Source organism: Natator depressus, chromosome 14 (genome assembly GCF_965152275.1).
Source record: "Natator depressus isolate rNatDep1 chromosome 14, rNatDep2.hap1, whole genome shotgun sequence".
Lineage (NCBI taxonomy): Eukaryota > Metazoa > Chordata > Testudines > Cheloniidae > Natator > Natator depressus.
Window position 1 is genome coordinate 42,498,633 of NC_134247.1, and position 23,241 is coordinate 42,521,873.

General features: G+C 52.8%; 1 protein-coding gene across 1 annotated transcript; it reads left to right on the forward strand.

Annotated features, from left to right (window-relative positions):
• The first annotated feature begins 253 nt into the window (after positions 1-253).
• Positions 254-21,967, forward strand: LOC141998590 (uncharacterized). Its single transcript, XM_074971462.1, is given in 6 exon segments — positions 254-266; positions 2,466-2,572; positions 3,384-3,502; positions 3,637-5,001; positions 20,382-21,219; positions 21,221-21,967. Coding segments are annotated over 4 exon segments (2,424 nt in total). The 5' UTR covers positions 254-266; positions 2,466-2,572; positions 3,384-3,456; the 3' UTR covers positions 21,396-21,967.
• Positions 21,968-23,241: the final 1,274 nt, after the last annotated feature.

Sequence of the window (23,241 nt, forward strand, 5' to 3'; positions counted from 1 at the left end):
TGCATTAGCGGCTGTACCCAGAGGACACTGGTTCTTGCTAAGAGGTGGGGCTGCGCTGGCTTTGTCTCTGTTTATCTTCCTGGGTCGGGAGCCGCTGCCTCCCACTCCCCGACTGAGCAGCTGCAGGGTCTCCGTGCCGGGAGAGAGACTCATCCAAGCCCCCTCTGTGCCCAGCCCGGGCGGGGACTTTCTCCCGTGGCTGGAACCAGCCTGGGGCTCTGCCGACACCCCGGAGCCTGATGGAGAGAGACCTCCTGTACACTCTGGTAACGTGCCTCTGCACCAGCCACCCCTGGAGCCTCAGATCTCAGCCCCTGGGCTTGGAAAGCAGCCCAGGAGGGGAAACAGGGCAGGAGCTCATGTGTAGCAGGCTGGGGTCTCACTGGTGCAGGGGTGTGGGGCAGGCGTTGTCCCCGGCCTGTTGTTCTGGATGTCCCCATTATTATAGTTCTCGGGAGACCCAGATCTTTCTTGGGCTTTCCCCCAGGGGCTCTCCCAGGAATCTGTTCCACCTACCTGCCCATTTATTCCTCAAGGTGCCTCTCTTTAAGGACTCCAAAGCCTGATCCGCCAAATAGACCCTCCCCTGGTTATTTCCTTCGCCGATCAGTCCTAAATTCCAACAAGCCAATCTTGAGCCATTAATTTCCAGTTCTGTTGTCCTCTTGTCTGCCAGTTAGAGTTTAACACAGTCCTTGGGCGGTATCCGTAGACTTTCTGTTTGGATTCGTCCAGTTTTCTCTATCTCCTTTCAAACCTTTGTCTATCCTAGGGTGACCAGATGTCCCGATTTTATAGGGACAGTCCCGATTTTTGGGTCTTTTTCTTATATAGGCTCCTATTTACCCCCACCCCCGTCCTGATTTTTCACATTTGCTGTCTGGTCATCCTAGTCTATCCATAGGGCCCTACCAAATTCACGGTTCATTCTGGTCAATTTCCCAGTCATAGGATTTTCCTGCGCTGGGCAGGGGGCCCTGCTCTGGGCAGGGGGTTGGACTAGATGGCCTCCAGAGGTCCCTTCCAACTCTGTTATTCTATGACTCTATGGTTTTTAAAATGGTAAATTTCATGATTTCAGCTATTTAAATCTGAAATTTCGCGGGTGTTGTAATTGTAGAGGTCTGACCCAAAAAGGAGTTTTGTGGGGGGGGGGAAGGGGGTCGCAAGGTTATTGTAGGGGTTTGCGGTGCTGTTACCCTTACTTCTGCGCTGATGCTGGCGGTGGCTCTGCCTTCAGAGCCGGGCAGCTGGAGAGCGGGGGTGGCTGGTTGGGAGCCCAGCTCTGAAGGCAGAGCCACCGCCAGCAGCCGGGCAGAAGTAAGGATGGCCTGGGATGGTATTGCCACCCTTACTTCTGCAGTCAGCAGTCACTACTCTCCGGCTGGCAGCAGCAGAGAAGTAAGGATGGCATGGTCTGATATAGCCATCCAGAAGTAAGGGTCGTAATACCGTGACCCCCCCCCCCAAAAAAAAAACTTTTCGACCCTCCCTGCAACTCCCTTTTGTGTCAGGAGCCCCAGTTTGGGAAACGCTGGTCTCCCCCCATGAAATCTGTGCCGTGCAGGGTAAAAGCACACAAAAGACCAGATTTCATGGAGGGAGACCAGATTTCACGGTCCGTGACGTGTTTTTCATGGCCGCGAATTTGGCAGGGCCCTACCGATCAGTGTGTATCGTTATAGGTGATGGTAACGTCTTATGAACTTTCACCACATTTCCAACCATCGAGCTCACAAACGAGGTAGGCCTGTGAGATCCCAATGATTACACCACGTCCTCCCGGGGCATGGGGAAAGGAAACAGCTGTGGTGGAGCTGTCTCAGGTAGGGGCTTTGCTGGGTGGCCTTGTGCTAGATGGGGAAGGGGTAGGAAATACACAGGGTAAAGGATATGCCAGCGCTGTCGGGACGTGCGTTCATTCTGCAGCACGATTCTCAGCACAAGTTTATTGGGAGCAGGTGGAAATTTCTCCATTTCTAGAAAAGGAACAAACCCATGGACAGGGCTGGGAAAGAAATAACATAGCCCTAGGGCCAGAGCCTGAACATACTAGACAGAGACTGCTCTGGAATATGAAGGGGACACCACCAGTGAAGATGTCCCATCTCCTCACATCTGGCTGCTGGGAATGGGAAGGATGTTGGGGTTCCTGTCCCAGGACCCTGCTCGAGGTCTCCAGCTCCCTTATCAACCTCTGGCTACTAGTTGTGTGATAAGTGGGAAGGACCCAGCCCATCTCTGTCCACGGGGGAGGGACAAGGAGCTCTCTCTTTCTCCCCACACCTGGAATTTCCTGGCTGCTCTGAGCAGGGTGGGTCATGTGGGGGATTCCACCCCTTTGTCCCTCCCCAGGGCTTCCATTTTATTCTCTCCCCGCCCCCCTCCCACCCCCACCCACCCCCCGATTCATGGGATTGTGGCTGGGGCAGCAGGTGCTGAGTGGGGGACTCTTGTTGTTTCAGATGGTGACCTTCGTGGAGGTGGCTGTGTATTTCACCCAGGGGCAGGGGGCTCTGCTGGACCCTGGTCAGGGACGTCATGCAGAATTGTGAGACCGTGACCTTGCTGGGTAAGGGATTCCTGTCCCCTTGGGTTATTAGAAGCGGTGGGATCTGGGATGTGCCCACTTTGGCTCCTGCTCAGGTTCTTCTCTGGTTTGACTGGATTTGAATGGACCTGTGCCGTTCTGCTCAGGACACCCTGAACTGTAAGACGGTGCGTTACCCCTTAGGCTGAACAAGGGTGAGCTTTGCTGGTGATTGAGGTGCGTATGGCAGCTCTTTGCGGCACCGATCTGTCTGCTTCACCAGCAAACTCCTTGAGTCTAAACCTTGGTTTCAGGTAACAACTGGTGCAGCCCAGTTCCCAAGTTCCCCAGAGCCCTGTCCTGGCTGCCTCCAGACCCTCTCACTGCACACTCAGAGAAATTATTACGATCTCTGCCTCCAAAGAGACAGAGCATACCCCGGACTTTGCTCTGTCTCTTCCTGCCCCTGTTCCACTTACTCCACTTCTCCACCTCAAGAGCCAGGAAGTCTCCCTTGGGTGCAGATTGAGTCCCCTGGCGTGATCATTAAATTGTCTTCTCCGCCCTTGTTAGCCTGATGGCCATAGACAACTTGTACCTCCCCACATGTGTCTCCTTGGCCCAGTGCCCTCCCTGCCCTGAGCCTAGCCCAGGGCTGCTGCGCGCTCCCTGCCCCATGTTACCAGCGGGGCGGAGGGTGGAGTGGGCTTTGTCCTTCTCCCTCTGCACCTCCTCCTGGCACATTCAGACACTGTCCCTGGTAGCCGGAGGTGGGTTTGAGCGCCACGGTCTTGCTTGCCCATTTTTGCACTCTTTTCCCACTCTTTCCCTTGGCTTTCCCTCCATGAGTCAGCAGAGCGGCATGGCCCGCCCTGCCAGTCTGCTGGTACCTGTCCGATGAGGGGACAACCCAGTTGTAAGGGATCATGGAGCACCAGGGATCCGCTTCGGAGAAGGAAAAATTAAAGATGGGTCAGTAAAATTTTCTCTTTCTCAATCTCCCCACCAGTTACTGTGTCGTGTTTCCCCTTTTTGCTGTTCCCCGTCTCTGCCTTCTCCCCAGCACAGGGGACGATGCCTGTCTGGATTCTCTCTCTTTATTCCAGCAGCCGATGGGATAGTGAGTGAAAACACGGAGGATAATTCACTGCAGGAAGGTCCTGAGCAAGGGGAAGCACATGGGACATTACTGGAAAGATCCAAAGGGAATTTTGGCCAGAGCTGTGAGTGCGGGAAAGCCTGTGGAAATCAGTGCAGATCAGAGAGGCAGCTGGAAAACCAGCCAGAGAAAGAAGTGGGTAGGTTTAATGTGGCGGAGGATGCAAGGAACTCAGCGAAACAACAGCCCAGCGGAGAAGCAACATGGCAAAGAGAAAAAAACACGTGTGCTGAGTGTGGGAAAAGCTTCAGTCGGCACTCTCACCTTATTTCCCATAGAAGAATCCACACAGGCGAGAAACCCTATAAATGCCTGGTGTGTGGGAAAAGCTTCAATCAGAGCTCAAACCTTATTTCACACAGAAGAATCCACACAGGAGAGAAGCCTTATAAATGCCTCATCTGTGAGAAAAGCTTCATTCAGAGCTCACAACTCAACAGACATGAGAGAACGCACACGGGAGAGAAACCCTATAAATGCGTTGAGTGCGGGAAAAGCTTCATTCAGAGCTCGGATCTTATTTCCCATCAGAGAAGCCACACGGGAGACAGACCCTACAAATGCCCCTACTGTGGGGAAAGTTTTGATCGGAGAACACAGCTTATTATCCATCAGAGAATCCATTCAGGAGAGAAACCTTACAAATGCCTCATCTGTTGGAAAAGCTTCAATCAGAGCTCCAACCTTATTTCACACCAGCGAATCCATACGGGAGAGAGACCGTATAAATGCTCTGACTGTGGGAAAAGATTCAATAGGAGTTCGCACCTTATGCGACACAAGAGAACCCACATGGGAGATAAATCCTATCAATGCCCAGAGTGTGGGAAAAGTTTCGACCAGTACTCAGATCTTATTACGCATCAGAGAGTCCACACAGGAGAGAGACCCTATAAATGCCTGGATTGTGGGAAAAGTTTTGATTGGCGCTCACAACTGGTTATACACCAGAGAAGTCACACTGGAGAGAATCCTTATAAATGTGCGGACTGCGGGAAAAGTTTCAGTCGGAGCTCAAACCTTATTACACACCAGAGAATCCACACAGGCGAACGCCCTTTTAAATGCCTTGATTGCGGGAAAAGATTCTGTCAGAGCTCAGATCTTTTTTCACATCAGAGAACCCACACGGGAGAGAGACCCTATAAGTGCTCGGACTGTGGGAAAAGGTTTAGCGACAGCTCGACCCTCATTAAACATAGGAGAATCCACACTGGCGAAAAACCCTATATGTGCCAGGTCTGTGGGAAAAGCTTCAGTCAGAGCTCCACCCATACTCGACATCAGAGACTCCACAGGGGAGAAAAACCTTGAATGTGGGGGAAGGATCTTTCAGGGCACAGGTAGTCTGAGGCACCAGCAAATCCACACAGGGAAGAGACCTCTGTCATCGCGGAGCTCACACCATACTGGACATCAGAGACTCCTGCACACAGGAGAGAAATTCTACCAGGGCATTGTCAAAAGACCAGACATTTCCTATTTCCTGCACACATCAGGGGTGTTTGGCCCCCAAGTATCCAGCTGCCCGTGTCTGGGGTGAGGACCCAGCAGCAGCCAATTGTGAGCATATCAGTTACACTGCTCCATTCATTAGCAAACTGAGTTTTACCCTCATTTACTTCCCCCCTCTGGGGACAGATTGTCTCATCCCCTGTTATTCTCATGTTGCTGTGGGTTGTTGTTTTGTTGGGGGGGGTTAGTACCTTTCCTAAAATATGAATGGATAGAGTGAGAGGGAATGACTCCGTAACCTGTTGGCCAGGGCATAGGGGCCAACTTCCTCTCTACCCAAGGGGGTGCTCAACCCCCGCCCCAGGCCCTGCCCCAGCCCTGCTCCCACTCCACCCCTTCCCTCAATCCTCCACCCCCACTCCACCCCTTCCCCCAGCCCAACCTCCACCCCGTCTTTTCCCACCCCTGTCCCGCCCCCTCCCCCAAGAGTGCCCTGACCCTTCTCCTCCCCCTCCCTCCGAGTGCATGCCCCGAAACAGTTGATCCACAGTGGGCGGGAGGTGCTTGGAGGGAGGGGAGGAGTTGGTCGGTGGAGCTGTCAGCAGGCGAGAGGCAGTGCAGCGGGGGCGGGGTGGTGGGGGGGGGAAGCTTGGCTTAGCATCCACTAATTTTGCGGGAGCACCCACGGAGTTGGCGCCTATGGGTCAGGGACCTGCGAGGCCCAGTCTTTCAACAGGAGAGACTAAGGAAGCCCCACATCAGGATATCCCATGGGTTGGTGATCACTCTCCTGTGGGAGAACCCTGTTCAAATCCTCTCTCTCCCTCAGGCAGAGAGGGGAAATCCAACCGGGGTCTCCCACATCCCAGGTAAGTGCTCTTACCACTGAGCTAATAGCTGGGTCGCACCACCTCCTCCTCCTCAGGCCATTATGTGTGGAGAGAGACAGGTGTCTAACACAATCTCACAAGCCTAAGCCACGAGTCTGCAGGAGAGGGGTTACACCCAGACTGTGGATCGTGAGCAGAGATAGGCCCTTGTCTCTATCGGACGGGACACACCCCTCTCATCAGCACCTCCCATTGGCTAGCTTAGGCTGCTCCCCTTGGAGCATGGCTCGCATTCTTGGGCACCTCTCTTGCCCCATTCATCATGCTTAAGTCAGTTCTATGAATGCCATGGTTGTTCCAGGAATTTGCCAGGGTGCCTCAAAGTCAGGGAGTTGTGATGCTGAGCAGGGTAGAGCTGGGCCTAGAATGTAGTCTGGCCGGGATCGGTTCCTGGCCCTATGCTCTTTAACGTTTTTATTAAAGACCTGGAAGGAAACATAAACAGATAAAGTTTGCTGACGACACAACTCTCAGGGAAGTGGGAAATAATGAAGGGGACAGGCCACTGATACAGAGCGATCTAGATCACTTGGTCGACTGGATGCAAGTAAACGACATGCGTTTCAATAAGGCTCAATGTCAATGTAATACCATCTCGGAAAAAAGAACGTGGGCCATACTCACAGGGTGAGACACTCTATCCTGGGAAGCCGTGACTCTGAAAACGATTTTGGGGTTGTGATGGATAATCAGCTGAACATGATGATCCAGGGATGGCTTAGGTAACGCTTGGTCCTGCCGTGAGTGTGGGGCACTGGGCGAGATGACCTCTCAAGGTCCCTCCCAGTGAATGATTCTATGAGCTCCCTGTGCTATGTAGTAGCGAAAAAGGCTAATGAGATCCTTGGGTAAATAAACCAGTCTAGCAAGTACGAGTAGGCAAGTTATATGGCCACTCTGTTTGGCACTGGTGTGACCGCTGCTGGAATACTCTATCCAGTTCTGGGGTCCACAATTCAAGAAGGATGTTGATAAATTGGAGAGGGGTCAGAGAAAAGACCCAAGAATAATTAAATGACTGGGAAACATGCCTTATATTGAAAGACTCAAGGAGTTCTCTTTCTGGTTATCAAAGAGGAAATTAAGTTGGTCATACCCTAGAGTAGCAGAAAGTTGATAATATGGGGCTCTTCAATCTAGCAGACAAAGATCTAACAAGATCCAGTGGGTGGAAATTGAAGTTAGACAAATTTAGAATAGAAAAATTGCCCCATATTTTAACAGTGAGGGGAGTTAAAACACTGGAACAATTTACCAAGGACTGTGGTGGATTCCCCATCATTGGCAATTTTAAAAATCAAGATTGGATTCCCCCTACCCAACCCCAAAAAGCTCTAGTTTACAGAGGAATTAATTTAGGAAGTCCTACGGGCTGTGTATGAGGGATATCTGACTAGACAGCCATATAATTTGTAAATCTATACTTGGATATTCATTTTGTTTGACATGAGCTCAGATTTATACTGGAGACTTTGTAAGACAAACGATCATTTGCCTTAATAGTGCTTTATTTTTGTTTTAGTTTTACCATGTCCACACTTTTGGCCATGAGATTTAGGTGTCATTTGAACAATGATTATTATAAATAACACTGGGCATGGACACGGATGGTTGGGTGCGAGAGTCTCAGTCTGAAAAGCAAAGATTGATCTGGGGAAAGAAGTTGCTGCCTGACCCCTGCAGTGACATGAGATACAGACAAGAGGGGAGAAGATGGGAGATGGAGGGGAACAGAACTTGGGGAACTGCTGGGTTTGCTCTTGAGAGCCAGACAGCTGAGGCTGAGAACTGTGAACTCGCTGCACTGGGGCCAGAGAGACCGGAATTGTCCTGCGAGTGCTGGGGGAAGTTGTCCCTGAATTCTAAAGGATTGCGAACGATGCCACCAGCAGAGCAATAGGGAGGGGGCCGTTCTCTGAAGAGGCCAAAGCTGGGCGGATCTGAGATGGGAGCCAGGGAAGTCCACAGACCTGGCCAGCCTTAAATTGAAGCCAAGCTGACTCCCATAACCGAGGCCAGAAGGCAATAAGGAGCCCAGCGGCTCACCCCTCCCCATTTACCACAGTGTCTTGTATGAGGATGACAGCATCTTTCCTTCCTGACTCACCAGGGACGTTCCCAAAGGGATAAACGCCTCAGCTTGGCTTGGAGATGCCGACACTGCCGTAAATTCACCCCGTCCTCTGCATCCCATTAATCTGAGCTCCCTGGGTTCCCACTTTCACGGCATTTGCTTTTACGGCAGGATCTCAGCATCTCTCATGGGATCTCTGTGCTTTTCTCCCAGCTTGTAATGTATGGCTCTGTCACTGAGGCCTGCAGGAGCCGGGAACAGCCATGTGCGGGGCTGGGGCTGGACTGCATCATGCTGAACTGGATTGCGGGCAGACGGGGTGGTGGGTTACCTTTTATTTCTTGCTTTGAAATGACAAAGTGGAATTTAGTTTCTCAAACTCCCCGTGTTTTTGCCTTGACTAATGAGTCCAAATGGCCTTTAACAGATTCCGCGGCTATCTGGAGGCCTCTTTGAGATGCTATTTCCCCCCCAGGCCAAGCACCAGAGAGTGCTGATGCCGGCTCTCCCAGCCTTCAGACTCTTCTGCGGGGAAAATCCCTTGTCTATAGGGAAATCCCCTCTGGTTTTTATTTCCCAGCCACCTGCCTTCTGCAGAAGGCAAATCAATCAGTTTCTGAAGCCTGATGGAGTAGCCATGGGGAGGAATGATAAGGGGACAGGGAGCTATTTGTAGGAGACATCACGGGTGTTGCCACTTCTGTTTTCAGGACCCTATCACATGTCACTGGAGGGGAAGGTCCCCAACTTTCTTCCCTTATGGTTCTGCTCTGTCAGTTCTTCTGAACTCCCAGAGAGCAAAGGTCCCTGCTAGAATTATCCCAGTGCTCCATAGGAAACATATATTTTTGTAAAACCAGGTCTTTCTCAAAGCTGTCGAGCAGCGAACTGGGCTTTCTAAAACAGTGGTTTTCAAACTGTGGGTCATGACCCAACACTGGGTTGCGGCATGTAAGGCACTGGGTCACGGCAGCTCTGGTCAGCACCACAGACTGGGCCATTAAAAGTCCCATCAACAGCGCTGCCCAGCTAAGGCAGGCTAGTCCCTACCTGTTCCGACACCGCGCTGCGCCCCGGAAGTGGCCAGCAGCAGGTCCGGCTCCTAGGCAGGGGGGCCACGGGGCTCTGTGCACTGCCCCCAACCCAAGCACTCCCATTGCCCGGTTCCCAGCCAATGGGAGCTGGGGGAGGATGGGGCCTGTGGGCGAGGGCCGCGCAGACCCACTTGAGTACCTCTGCCTAGGAGCCGGACCTGCTGCTGGCCACTTGCAGGGTACAGCATGGTCTGCTGTGCCTGGACAGGCAGGAAGCCTGCCTTAGCAATGCCGCTGCACCACTGACCAGGAGCCACCCGAGGTAAGCCTGTGCCCCAACCCTCTGCCCCAGCCCTGAGCCCCTCCCACAGCCCAACCCCCTCATCCCCAGCTCCCCTGGGTTGCGGGCATCAACAATTTTCTTCAACTGGGTCACCAGCAAAAAGTTGGAAAACCCCTGTTCTAAAACACTGGGTCCGGATGATCCTTGGTGCCAGTAAGGCTCAGCATCAAGGGGTGAGTTGGGGAGAGCTCAGGAGCTATGCCAGAGCCCAGCCCAGAAGGGCAAAGGTCGACAAAGGGGTCACCCGGCGTAACCTGCACCTGCTCCATATGGCACTTACTCCCCTCGCGTAGTGAATGTGTCAGCAATAGGGATTGAGGATCCTGCGGTAGCCTTGGGTGTTGGTCATATAGCTTAGCCAGTGGGGGCTCATCCATTTGGACAGAAAGGCCCCAGATTCGATGGGGATCGCCCAGGCTAAGCGCACGGCCTTCCATTATAAAATTAAGACAAATAGGCTGAAAGGGACTCATATCTCAGAGGTGGGCTCCTGCCCCTACAAATTTACCCACCCGCCTGCCTCTATCATCATGAACATTTTACTTTGAAATCTGCGGGGTCACTGGCAGCAGTCAAGCGAAGCAGATCAGCGTCAGTGTATACAGGATCGGCGCCTTCGGTTTCCGTGTTTGTGGGCCTCTCTGGGCGTTGATTTTAGACCTGTTCCTCATTCTTCTTAGCCTAGGCGCAACCGGCCTCAGGCGGCACGTGACCGGGATTCACCCCCGAATTTGGTCCGCTGGTTGGATCATTCACTTTCCTGGCCTGGGGTCAGGTACGGCGACGTGAACGCTGATCCACACCCCCCAGCTCCCCATTCATTCTATACTCTGACTATTCATTGGAATGGGATTAGGATGAGTCTTGTGGTTGATTTTATTCCTGAAGCATGGAAAGACGCCGCCCAGCCAAGGCCCATTGCAGGAGGCACGGTGGATACACACCACTCGAGACAGCTCGCGCCTGTCTACGTAGACCAGGGGTGGGCAAACTTTTTGGCCCAAGGGCCATATTGGGGTTCTGAAACTGTATGGCGGGCCGGGTAGGGAAGGCTGTGCCTCCCCAAACAGCCTGGCCCCCGCCCCCTATCCACCCCCTCCCACCTCCTGCCCCCGGACAGCCCCCCTCAAAACCCCTGACCCATCCAACCCCCCCCCCCCACTCCTTGTCCTCTGACTGCCCCCTCCCAGGATCCCCTGCCCCTAACAACCCCCCCGGAACCCCATTCCCTATCCAACACCCTGCTCGTCCCCTGACTGCCCCGACCCCTATCCACACCCCCGCCCCCTGACAGCCCCCCTGGGACTCCCATGCCTATCCAACCGCCCACTATTCCCCATTCCCTGAACACCCCCTCCGCCCCGAACCTCTGCCCCACCCAACCACCCCCTGCTCCCTGTCCTCTGACTGCCCCCTGGAACCCCCTGCCCCTTATTCAACCCCCCCACTCCCCTCCCCCTTACCATGCTGCTCAGAGGAGCAGGACTGGCAGTCGCGCCACCTGGCCGGAGCCACCCACCCCGCCGCGTGGCCCGGCAGGAGCTCGCAGCCCCGCTGCCCAGAGCTCTGGGGGCACGGGGAGCTGAGGCTGTGGGAGGGGGTTCTGCGGGGGAGGGGCTGGGGGCTAGTCTCCCTGGCCGGTACAGTTGGGGTGCTGTACAAACTGTAAATCCTGTGTATAATGGAATTAATCCACGTCAAGCCGGGAGTGGGGAGGGGCGGCATCCCCCCTAGTTCCAGCCCCTATGCCTTTATAGTGAAAATTTAGGCACCCAGTGATTTTAGGTGCCTGTGGGGTTTTTGGATCACACTAATGTCTGAATCTGGGATTTAGGCACCTAGGGCCAGATGTTCAGGTGTATTTAGGCACCTAACTCCCATGGGTTTGCGTATTTGGCTCTGAACAGGAGTTAAATCTCAGCAGAGCCCAGGGCTGCCCCAGGGGGGGCTAGTTCCAGCCACCAGAGAAAAATCCCACCTGGGCTGGGCACAGAGGGAGATTTCAGGAGGGTTCGCTCCACACCTTGGGGGAGCAGCAGCTGGTGAGTCCAGGCTCCGGGTTCCCTCCTCTGGGCAGGAACAGAGCCCTCTGCAGACAACAGCTGATGAAATCCCCTCCAGGCCCCCGCCACAAAGTCCATGTCCCTGGAAAATGCACCCCCCACCCCCGCAGCTCCTGGCTCCGAGCAGCCCAGCACCCCTCTGTCCCCTTCGATTTTGGGGAGCCTCTGGAACAATCACAAGTCTCGCTAAAAAAAATCCCCCTTTTCACTGGGGATCTTGCAGTCTCCCCCTGCCATCCCCCATGGACACGGAGGCTTGGGGGCTCGAACTTGCCTGAATACTGGGAGAGGCTGCCCATGTCTAAGGGACCTGAAACCCTCCCCAGAGGTGGGAGCCTGGAGCCAGGTGGCTGCAGCGTGGGGGGTTTATCGCTAGGACCCAGGAGGAGCTGGGGATGGAGCCATGGCTGGGGTCATGCAGCCCTGGCAGCAGGAAGTGAATTGCACGGGCCGTGTGAATGGATTTCAGGTTCCCGGCGCTGTCCCTTTTGCAAGAGCCCCAGCTTAGCGGGGGCGGCGGCTGGGGACCCCAGAGCCCTGGCGGCACCTGGGAGAGGTGGCTTGCAAAGGAGTAACATTCCCGCTGCTCCCCCAGGAGACTCTCCCCGTGCAGAGACCCCCAGCCTGGCCAGGACACCCCATAAAGGGAAGACCACCCGCCCCTGGTCTCAGTGAGGGCACCGCTTGGAGGGAAGGTAAGGGGGTGAGCGGTTACACTCATTCTCCAGTTACACTATCTCAGCCCCTTGTTCCCTTCCCTGAGGAGTTTAGTTGGAGTCATCAGCCCAGCCGGTTGTTATATCCCTGGGGTTTTTGTACTTTTCTGATGGTGTCATTTTGCACAACTGAATTTGCCCATCTGTACTAGCAACTGGGGAATCCGTGTGCAACGCGTGTGTTCCACACACACACACCCAACCCACCGATCAGAGGCTCAGCTGGTGTAAATGAAGTCGATGGAGCTATGGCCGGATTCCCATCCGCTGGGGATCTGCTCCCGTCCACTCCAGTGTGGCACAATGGCATACGTCTGCCAGCGGGAGGATCTGGCCTGACAAATTTGTATTTACAGGCAGTGCTTATTGGAGTACCAATCTGGACTCCTTCAGAGTCAGCAAACGCCAGTCAAAGTGACAGACAAGCAAACCGCAAAGGGGAAAGGCCCACCAGCTCAAGTCAAAAAAGTCAAGTAAGGGTTATCTCAATATTACTTGTGAAAGGCTGTCAAGTTCAGTGCTCACAGTCAGGCCGCGTTAATTCCACCCCCTTATGTGTGGGCATCAGGATCCAATCGCTAATGACAGACTCACACGCTGCACCCTTCATGAACACAGGACCGCGTGTCATCCGGTCCTCATTCTGTGCTTTTAGCCCTCTCATCTATAATGTGTCCCCTTCAGCACTTTGATACTAAGGAAATCTCCCCATCTCTGTGGAATTCCAGGGGACCCACAGTTTGTCCCAGGGACACTAATGGGGTGAGGTTTTTCTAAATTATTAACTATTCCCCACCAAACACACTCTTCCCTGCCCTCCCCGGCACGCTCTCCTCCCGTTTCCCTCAAACTATCCACTGGTGATGTAAAACCACCTCAGCTTTTGTTTTATCCTGGCTAACTAGCCAGGTGATACCAGTCTTTTCCAAGTTTCCTGTCTCATTTATTGAACCCTGATATAAAATCTTCTCAAAAGTCACCAATTTTTCTTCTCTAATGACTGGGTAAACTGGGGCAGAGCAATGGTCCATCTAGCCCGATATCCTGTCTCTGGCAATGGCCAGTACCAGAGCTTCAGAGGGCATGAGAACCCACCCCATCTTCCCCTCCTGGCTTCTGGCAGCCACAGGTTTAGTGTTCCCTCGAGCATGGGGTTGCATCTTTAACCATCTTGGCTACTAGCCATTGGTGGACCTATCCTCTATGAACTTTTCCAGTTCTTTTTTGAATCCTAGTATAGTCTTTGCCTTCACAACATCTTCTGGCAAGGAGTTCCACAGGTTAATTGTGCATTGTGTGAACAAGTACTTCTTCTTGTTTGCATTAAACCTGCTGCCTATCAGTTTCATTGAGTAACCCCTGGTTTTTGCACCATGGGGAAGGGTTAATAACACTCTTCTATTCACTTTCTCCACACCATTCATGGCTTTATAGACCTCTGTCAGATCCCCCTTAGTCGTCTCTTTTCTAAGGTGAGCAGCCCTAATCTTTTTAGTCTTTCATCATATGGAAGCCATTCCACACCCTTGATCATCTTCGTTGCCCTTATCATCGAATACAAGGACTGGAAAGGACCTCGAGAGGTCATCTAGTCCAGTCCCCTGCACTGATGGCAGGACTAAGTATTATCTAGACCATCCCTGACAGGCGTTTGCCTAACCTGCTCTTAAAAATCTCCAGTGTCAGAGATTCCACAACCTCCCTGGGCAATTTATTCCAGTGCTTAAACACCCTGACAGGAAGATTTTCCTAATGTCCAAGCTAAACTTCCTTTGCTGCAATTTAAACCCATTGCTTCTTGGCCTATCCTAAGAGGTTAAGAAGAATATTTTTTCTCATTTCTCCTTGTAACAACCTTTTATGTACTTGAAAACTGTTATCAAGTCCCCTCTCAAGTCCCCTGGGATGATTTAGTTGGGACTGGTCCTGCTCTGGGCAGGGGGTTGGACTAGATGGCCTCCAGAGGTCCCTTCCAACTCTGTTGTTATTCTATGATTCTCAGTCTTCTCTTTTCCAGACTAAACAAACCCATTTTTTTTCAATCCTCCCTCACAGATTGTGTTTTCTAGACCTTTCATCATTTCTGTTGCTCTTCTCTGGATTTTCTCCAATTTGTCCACATCCTTCCTGAAATACGGTGCCCAGAACTGGACACGATACTCCAGTTCAGGTCTTATCAGTGCAGAGTACAGCGGAAGAATGACTTCTCATGTCTTGCTTACAATACTCCCGCTAATACATCCCAGAACGATGTTTGCTTTTTTTGCAATATTGTTACACCGTTGACTCATATTTAGCTTGTGATCCACTATGATCCCCAGATTCCTTTCCACAGTACTCCTTCCTAGGCAGTCATTTCCCATTCTGTATGTGTGTAACTGATTGTTCCTTCCTAAGTGGAGTACTTTGCATTTGTCCTTATTGATTTTCATCCTATTTACTTCAGACCATTTCTCCAGTTTGTCCAGATCATTTTGAATTATAACCCTATCCTCCAAGGCACTTGCCACCCCTCCCAGCTTGGTATCGTCCGCAGACTTTATAAGTGTACTCTCTATGCCATTATCTAAATCATTGATGAAGATATTGAACAGAACTGGACCCAGAACTGATCCCTGCGGGCCCCCACTCAATATGCCCTTCCAGCATGACTGTGAACCACTGATCACTACTCTCTGGGAATGGTTTTTCAACCAGTTTTGCACCCACCTTATAGTAGCTCCATCTAGGTTGCATTTCCCTAGTTTGTTTACGAGAAGGTCATGCACGATAGTATCAAAAGCTTTATTAAGATGATGTTGAAGTAAAAAGAAAACAGTACAGAGTTTAAGCATAGAAGTTTCTGGTTATCAGGGAATAAGGTACAGGTTATCAAGGGGTGCGAAATTCGGTTTAGGAACGGGTGGCATAAGGAATACATAATCTGCAATCTCCCCGATTGGGGGTAAAAGATTAACAGGTCAAAGTATAGACATTGAGATATGGGGTATATTATTCATATAATGGCTATGTTCAAGTGTGGAGTATAATGAGTGGATACCATGGTGAGGATGGATCTACCCTCATTTGGTGGGATTTAATGTTCAGTGAGTTTATGGTTCCAGTTCATATGGTCCAATGGAAAAAGTCTCTCAGTCCCTTTCCCATAGTCGATGCACGATGTCGTACCGGCTCCCACCTCCTGGTGCTGTCGGTGGCCGGTGATGTGTTCGATGTAGATGTCCCTGGACCATCGGATGGTGTCCGAGACCATGAGGCGCCGCATGAGCCGTGCGTAGCGTCGACCGATCCCACAGGTCCGCAGCACACGCTCGTGGCAGGGGTCCCAAGCGCCCAGGGCTCCGACGATCAGGGCTTCCATCTGCACCTCGTAGCCCTTCGCTCTCAGGGTGTCGGCCAGGGGGGCATATTTTTCCAGTTTACGAGCTTGCTCTTCGCAGAAGGCCGGGGTCCTGTTCTCAAAGGAGACCGTGACGTCGACGAGGATGATCTTTTTCTGGGCCTCGTCGGTGACGACCACGTCAGGTCGCAACTGGCTGTCAGTACCGGGGATGGCGCAGTCCACGGCGACCTCCCCCAGGCGCGGTGCGATGGCTTTCACCAGGCGGTTCTGGATGGCATTGTGGGGCAGCTGCCAGGCTCTGGAGTGGGGCTTGCAGCTGCACAGGACGTGGGGCAGGGTCTCGTTGGAGTAGCCGCACTTCCTGCAACGCTTGTCTCGGTTCCCGTGGCGGATGGCTCCGTTGAGCGGGACGCAGTTGAGCCGGGCGCCGTGGATGAACCACCAGTCGGCGAAACGGGTGAAGCCGCTCCCGGCGAGGAAGTGGTTGCTGGCGTCCCACTTGCTGGTCAGTTCGAAGGCTTTATCCTGGTCCGGTTTACGCTTGAGGGTTTCCATGTACAGTGAGTGGATGGCTGCCTTCAGGGTCCTCTCCAGCATGCCCCTCAGGGTGATGATGCTGTTGTCGTCGGACCTGATCTACGGCACCAGGACTCCCAGCTCCTGGCGCTCCTCGCACCACTCCCAGCGGCAGCCGATGCGCTTCCCCAGGCGATGAGTGGCATTGCGAGCGTGGGACCACAATAAAGCGATGTCGCGCCCGTCCCGTCCGAATTCGCCATCCAGGGAGCCGTTCAGGAAGGTGGCGATGTCGGGGCTCTGCCGATCCACTTCTTTGTTGCGTCATGGAGGGCGTTTGCCGCGATGTTCTTACTATGGCGTCGGGACACGTCAGCAGGTGGAAGGCGTGGGTGATCACTGCGATGTCACACAGGTCGCCCATGCGGGGGACATTGGCACCGCCATGCCTGTGGGCGATGTAGACCAGCTCGTTGCTGGCTCTCTGGGGAAGGAACAGCCACTTCTTCACCAGCTGCCGGACGATCTTGTCTGCCTTGTTGAGAGGTACCTTCGCCACGGCGGATCCCTTTAGGACGAACGAGATGCGGGGGATCAGGAAGGTGTTCAGGGCATTTATCTTCTGCTACAGTGCTAGCAGGGAGGCATCGATCTTGGCGGCATCCTGCAAGATCTCCTGGATGGTGTCCTCGGGTGTCTGCCGGACACAGAAACCCGTCGGCGTGCCTAGGTGCTGCTACACCTGCCCCTCTGCCAGGGGGATGACGGGCTCGCCCTGGATCTGGAACCCTGTCGTCTGCGCCAAGTCCCTTTTGCTGCCGTCAATGTAGAGAGTTGCGCACTTCTTTGCACTGAAGCGGAGCCCCATCCAATCGGCAGCTCGACTGGTGGCATCTAGCATACGTTGGAGGTTCTCTGGGTCGTCCGCGGTCAGGACCACGTCATCCGCATAAGCCAGGATGCTCGCCCTCTCACCGTGGAGGTTGAAGCCATCTGTGCCATTGGAGATCGCTCACAGCAACGGCTCCATGGTGAGGTTAAAGATGATGGGGCTTTGGGGAAACTACACTTTGATCTTAGCTCCAAGGAGCCGAGAAGCGATCGCTTCCCCACTATCCACAAGACTTGTTACCCTGTCAAAGAAAGCTATCAGGTTGGTCTGACACTGATTTGTCTTTGACAAATCCATGCTGACTGTTACTTATCACCTCATTATCTTCTAGGTGTTTGCAAATTGATTGCTTAATTATTTGCTCCATTATCTTTCCGGGTACACAAGTTAAGCTGACTGGTTTGTATTTCCCCGGATTGTCCTTATTTCCCTTTTTATAGATGGGCACTATATCTGCCCTTTTCCAGTCTTCTGGTATCTCTCCCATACTCCATGACTTTTCAGAGATAATCGCAAATGGGTCAGATATCTCCTCAGTCAGCTCCTTGAGTAGTCTAGGATGCACTGCATCAGGCCCTGGTGACTTGAAGACCTCTAACTTGTCTAATTTCAGAGTAGCAGCCGTGTTAGTCTGTATTCGCAAAAAGAAAAGGAGGACTTGTGGCACCTTAGAGACTAACCAATTTATCTGAGCATAAGCTTTCATGAGCTACAGCTCACTTCATGCAACCGACGAAGTGGGCTGTAGCTCACGAAAGCTTATGCTCAAATAAATTGGTTAGTCTCTAAGGTGCCACAAGTCCTCCTTTTCTTTTAACTTTAACTTGTTCTTTCCCTATTTTAGCCTCTGATCCTACTGCATTTTCACTGGCATTCACTATGTTAGACATCCAATCGCCACCAACCTTCTTGGGGAAAACCGAAATAAAGCTTCTGGGAACCGTTTCCAGTTCCACCAGTGAAGGAGGGCCACTCCTTTGATTTTGCTCTTTTCTGGAGTTTGGCTTAGAGACTCTGTTACTGAGAGGGTTTAAAACGGTCTCGGAGGGGGGTGGGTGGGTTAGTGCTGGTGGGAGGGGCTGGAATAAAATGAGCTGGTGTTTTCCCAGCGTCACAGATTCTAGAAAATATGTCTGTTGGGAAAGAGCCTGGGGTGAATTGGAGCGTGAAATGGATGAAAGCCCCCTGGTGAAACCTCCCCAAGCACCCTTCTCTCCCCGACAGGGCTGCAGAAGATTAACCAGGGAAGGGAAATGACAGCAGCAGATTTGGTGCAGGTCGGGGATTTTCAGCAGGGTTTTGCTCTAGAAGAAGGGGCGGAAAATACACGCGTCCAGGTGGGAACCAGGGTGGATTCACTTGCTGGAACTGTTTGGTCTGCGCCTTGATTTTTAGAACAGGGGCCATTGGGAGAGGGTAGAACACCCCCCATTTCTAGAACAGGGAACAACCCCACCTGCGCGAGGCTGGAGAAATTTACCAGACTCTCAGGGCTGCAGCCTGAACCTACTAGCCAGAGGCAGCCAACAGGGAGGTCCAGGGACAGATGCCCTGTCCCTCACATCTAGCTCCTAGGAAAGGGGAAGGGTTGCTGGGGTTTCTCTTCCTGGACCCTTTTCGGGGGGTCTGTCTCCCATATCAGCCTCTGGCTAGTAGGTATGTGATGGACATGAAGCTCCTGCCCTCTTTCATTGGTCCTTCGCCCTCTCTCTTTCTCCCCAATCTGCAGCCTCCTGGCTGCTCTGAGCAGGGTGGGGGTGGGCTCCTGCTACTCTGTTGTCCCGCCCGCCCCCCAGCTTCCATTTTATGGGTCCTCCTCCGCCGTGACTAGTGGGATTGTGGCTGGGGCAGCAGGTGCTGAGTGGGGGACTCTTGTTGTTCCAGGGGCCGGTGACCTTCGAGAAGGTGGCTGTGTATTTCACCCAGGGGCAGGGGGCTCTGCTGGACCCCGCTCAGAGAGCCCTCTACAGGGACGTCATGCAGGAGAACTACGAGACGGTGACCTCGCTGGGTAAGGGCTTCCCATCCCGTCTGCTATTAGAAGCTGTGGGATCTGTGATGTTGCCGTTTCTGGTCTTTCTCAATCAATTAGATTTCAGGGGTATGAGCCCCACTGTCCCCAGGCCCCCTGGGAGAGAGACGTCCCTCTCCACCCCACTCCCATGGGACAGGGGAGTTAGCAAGATAAAGGAAATGATAATTCGTTCCCATCCCCACAGCTTTCAAAGGGGTAGAAGCAGCGCCTTGACCTGCCAGTATTAATTCTCACTCACACACACAATCCCTGTCCCCCGCCCTTCCTGGGATGAGCTCCATCCCTGGGCAGGGCGCCGGGCTCCGCAGGTTTAGCAATAGGCAGGGGCTGACAGGCACAGCTGTGTGTGCACCAGCAAATTCCCCAGGGTGCAGATCCTGGAAACTCGTACTGAGAGACGAGCACATCCCCTGCCTTTGACTTGGGGGCTCAGTGACCATGTTCCCATCCACTCAGATTCCCTGTCCCCCCAGCCCAGCGCGGGGTCAGGTTAAGATCAGGGGATGTTCTTTGTGACAAATCCTCTCCCAATGCCTGACATGCCCTAATCTCACCTGATTTCACCCCCTGAGCAGGATTTCTCCTTCCCAAACCTGAGCTGATCGCCCAGCTGGAGCGAGGGGAAGAGCCGTGGGTCCCGGATCTCCAGGCCTGCGAGGAAAGGGAGAGCCCGAGAGGCGCCCGCACAGGTGAGGAATCGATGAAACGAGCACAAACCACCCGGGGAGTGAAGGAAAAAGCGGGGACTCCCACAAATGTGCTGTGAGCAAGAGCCCTCAGTTCTGCCTCCTCTCACCCAGGTCAGGGCTGTAGCCAGCAGGGGTCACGTCCTCCTGGCAGGTGTCACTCACAGCTTCACGCTCACCCTGGCTTCCAGCTGGCAGGAGTTCCCTCCCTGACTTTACTTCCCCCTTGCTGTTTGGCTGGGATGTGGAGGCAGCATCAAATATCTCCGTCTTTCCTCTAGTTATTGTGTTGTTAACCCTCTTCGCTGTTCTCCTGTTGTTTCTCTCTGGCACTGGGAATGACTCCTGTCTGGATCCTCTCTCTCTCTGTCCCAGCAGGTGATGGGAGGGTGAATGAAAACACAGAGGAGAATCTGCAGCAGGAAGGTCCTGAGCAAGTGGAACCACATGGGATGTTATTGGAAAGATCTGAAGGGAATTTTACCCAGGAGCGGCGAAAAGCCTGGGGAAATGGGCACAGGCCAGAGACGCAGCTGGGAACCCATCCAGGGCAGAAAGTGGGTAAATCCACTGATCATGGGGGAGTTTGCAAAGACCCCAAGGAAACCACAGCCCAGCAGAGAATCCCAGCAGGAGTGAGAGACAACACATGCTCCGAGTGCGGGAAAAGCTTCAATCGGAGCTCAAACCTTATTTCACATCAGAGACTCCACACTGGAGACAGGCCTTTTAAATGCCTTGAGTGTGGGAGAAGTTTTAATCAGCGGGAGCACCTCGTTAGGCATCAGAGGCTCCACACCGGAGAAAAGCCCTATAAATGCCTGGAGTGCGGGAAAAGCTTCATTCAGAGCTCCCAGCTTATCACACACCAAAGAGTCCACACGGGAGAGCGACCCTACAAGTGCCCGGAGTGTGGGAAAATGTTTAGTGATGGCTCAGCCTTTATTAACCATCGGAGAATCCACACGGGAGTTAAACCCCATAAATGCCTCAACTGTGGGAAAAGTTTCAATCGGAGCTCAACCCTGGTTAGACATCAGAGAACCCACACGGGAGAGAAACCCTTTATATGCCTGGAGTGCGGGAAAAAGTTTAGTGACAGTTCAGCCCTCATTGCACATCAGAGACTCCACACTGGGGATAAACCCTTTGAATGCTCTGACTGTGGGAAAAGTTTCTTTCAACTCTCGCGGCTCCTTGCCCATCAGAGAATCCACACGGGCGAGAACCCCTATAAATGTCTCGAGTGTGGGAAAAGGTTTAATGACAACTCAAACCTTATTACACACCAGATTATCCACACGGGAGAGAGACCCTACAAATGCCTGGACTGTGGGAAAAGCTTCAGTCGCAGCTCGCATCTTATTACGCATCACAGAACCCACACGGGAGAGAGACCCTATAAATGCCTCGAGTGTGGGAAAAGCTTCAATCAGAGCTCAAACCTAATTACACATCAGAGACTCCATACAAGAAAGAAACCTTGACTGTGGTAGAACTTTCAGTTGGGGCTCTGGTCACATGAGACATCAGCAGATCCATACAGGGGAGACACCTTTTAAATGTCCTTGGAGTGGAAAATGCTTCAAGCAGATCTGCACCAGAGTGGACCACAGAGACCCCATGAAGTATCCATTTCCTAGTTCCCACACACATTAGCGGCTTTTGGTTCTCCGGGATAGCTGCCTGAAACAGGAAAATCTTTTCCGGTGAAAAAGTTTGTGGGTTTGAAAAGATTTTCATCCTGAATCTGGACAAAAAGTAAAAAAAAAACTCAAAAAATGATCACCAAAGAGGTCTTTCAGGAGCAAAATGGAATTTTTCAGCTTCCTGGCTGCCCATCTGGTAGGCGCTTGGCAATTTCACTTTCGCCTTGCAGTCAGGAAGTTAAATTGACTTGATTGTTCAGCTAGCCCATGCTCTGTGCTCTATCCAACTTTTTAAATGCCAAATGGCTTTTCAGGTTTAATGACCACCTGAGAACGTACCCAGGGAGTAGAATCTCATGCTTGGTCTACGCTACATACTTACTTTGGTATAACTACATCATGCAGGGGTGTGAAAAATCCACACCCCAGGGGAAAAATAGTGGGTGCTCAGCACCCACCAGCCACCTGAGCTCAGCTCCCCCCATTTCCCTCCCCCCCTGTGCTTCCCACCTGCCGTGGAGGGGGAGGAGGAGCGGGGGCAGGGAAAGGAGAAGCGAGGGCGGGGCGTGCTCAGAGGAGGGGGAGGAATGAGGCAGGAAGAGATGGAGTGCGGGTGGGAAGAGGCGGGGTGGGGCCTTGGGGGAAGGAGTGGAGTGGGGGCAGGGTCTGGGGCGGAGCGGGGGGTCGAGCACCCCTGGGGAAATTAGGGAAGTCGGCACCTCTCTACAGCCTCACTCGCCAGACGGAAGTCAAGGCATACTCTGGTCCCTGGCTCGACTGCGGGCTTCAGCCTCGGCTTTCTGGCAGCTTGCCTCAGTGACTGCACCAGCCTTGACCTGGCTTCTCCAAACGGAGCGGTTGTGGGCAGGGCTCTCCCAGTTGTCAGTGGGAATGCTTGAATTTCCTGAGGCCTTGCTTGACTTTGTTGCTGTATCAGAGCTTTGGCCTTCCTCTACGTTGCGGGTGGTTCTTAAGTTGGCCATAGAGCATACCACTGATTTTGTCGCTTCTCCTTTCATCTGTCAAGATGTTGGATGGCCACCACACTGGGTCATGTGCCTGGACTAATTTAGCTATGTTATTGTCTTACAGATCTTGAGGCTTGTAGGCTCATTGCATTTCTATCTTAACATATACCGATAGGCTACATTCATTCCATAGTTGCTTAGGTGTCTAACTCGGGCTTTGGGTGTCACAGTGCTTTTACCAGACGCTTAAAAGCGAGGCGTTGTGATAGGGAGCAACACAATGCCTTGCTCTTCTTTTGTGTATTCGGGCCAGAGCTGCTTGGGGCACAGGACTGGCCCGAGAGGCAGGCTTGGAGATTTTGAGCCGGGAAACCGCCTGCCGTTGTTTGTTCCTGTTGTGGCCTGGGAAATGCTCCCATGTGTGCGCTCTTTGTAAATAAACGGGACTAAATAATTAGTTTATCCTGCTAATGGAAACGGCCCGTCAATGCCCATAATACTGGCTAGCAAAATGGGCAACTCTGGTGTCAGAATGCCAAGGGTTGTGCATACCCCATTTCCCCATTGCCCCATACCAGGATCTCCTGTTCTCCCTCCAGCAAGGGGCTCTTTGTGCCCCCCATTTCTCTCTCTCCCCGTACCAAGGTTCCCCATTCTGCCCTTTAGGCTGGGGACTCTGTGTGTCTCCACTGTCGTTTTCTGCCCCCCTGACAGGGGTCTCTGTGTTATTCCTCCCACATGCCTGTGTTCCTTTTTTTTTTTTTCTCCTCACCCTCCAAAGTGCCTTTATTTTCCAGCATGTACACTGCTCTGCTCAGCCCTGCCAGTCTGGACCAGTCGATCTGGGCTCTGAGACTGGCTGCGGTGGAGTTTTTGATTGCAGTGTAG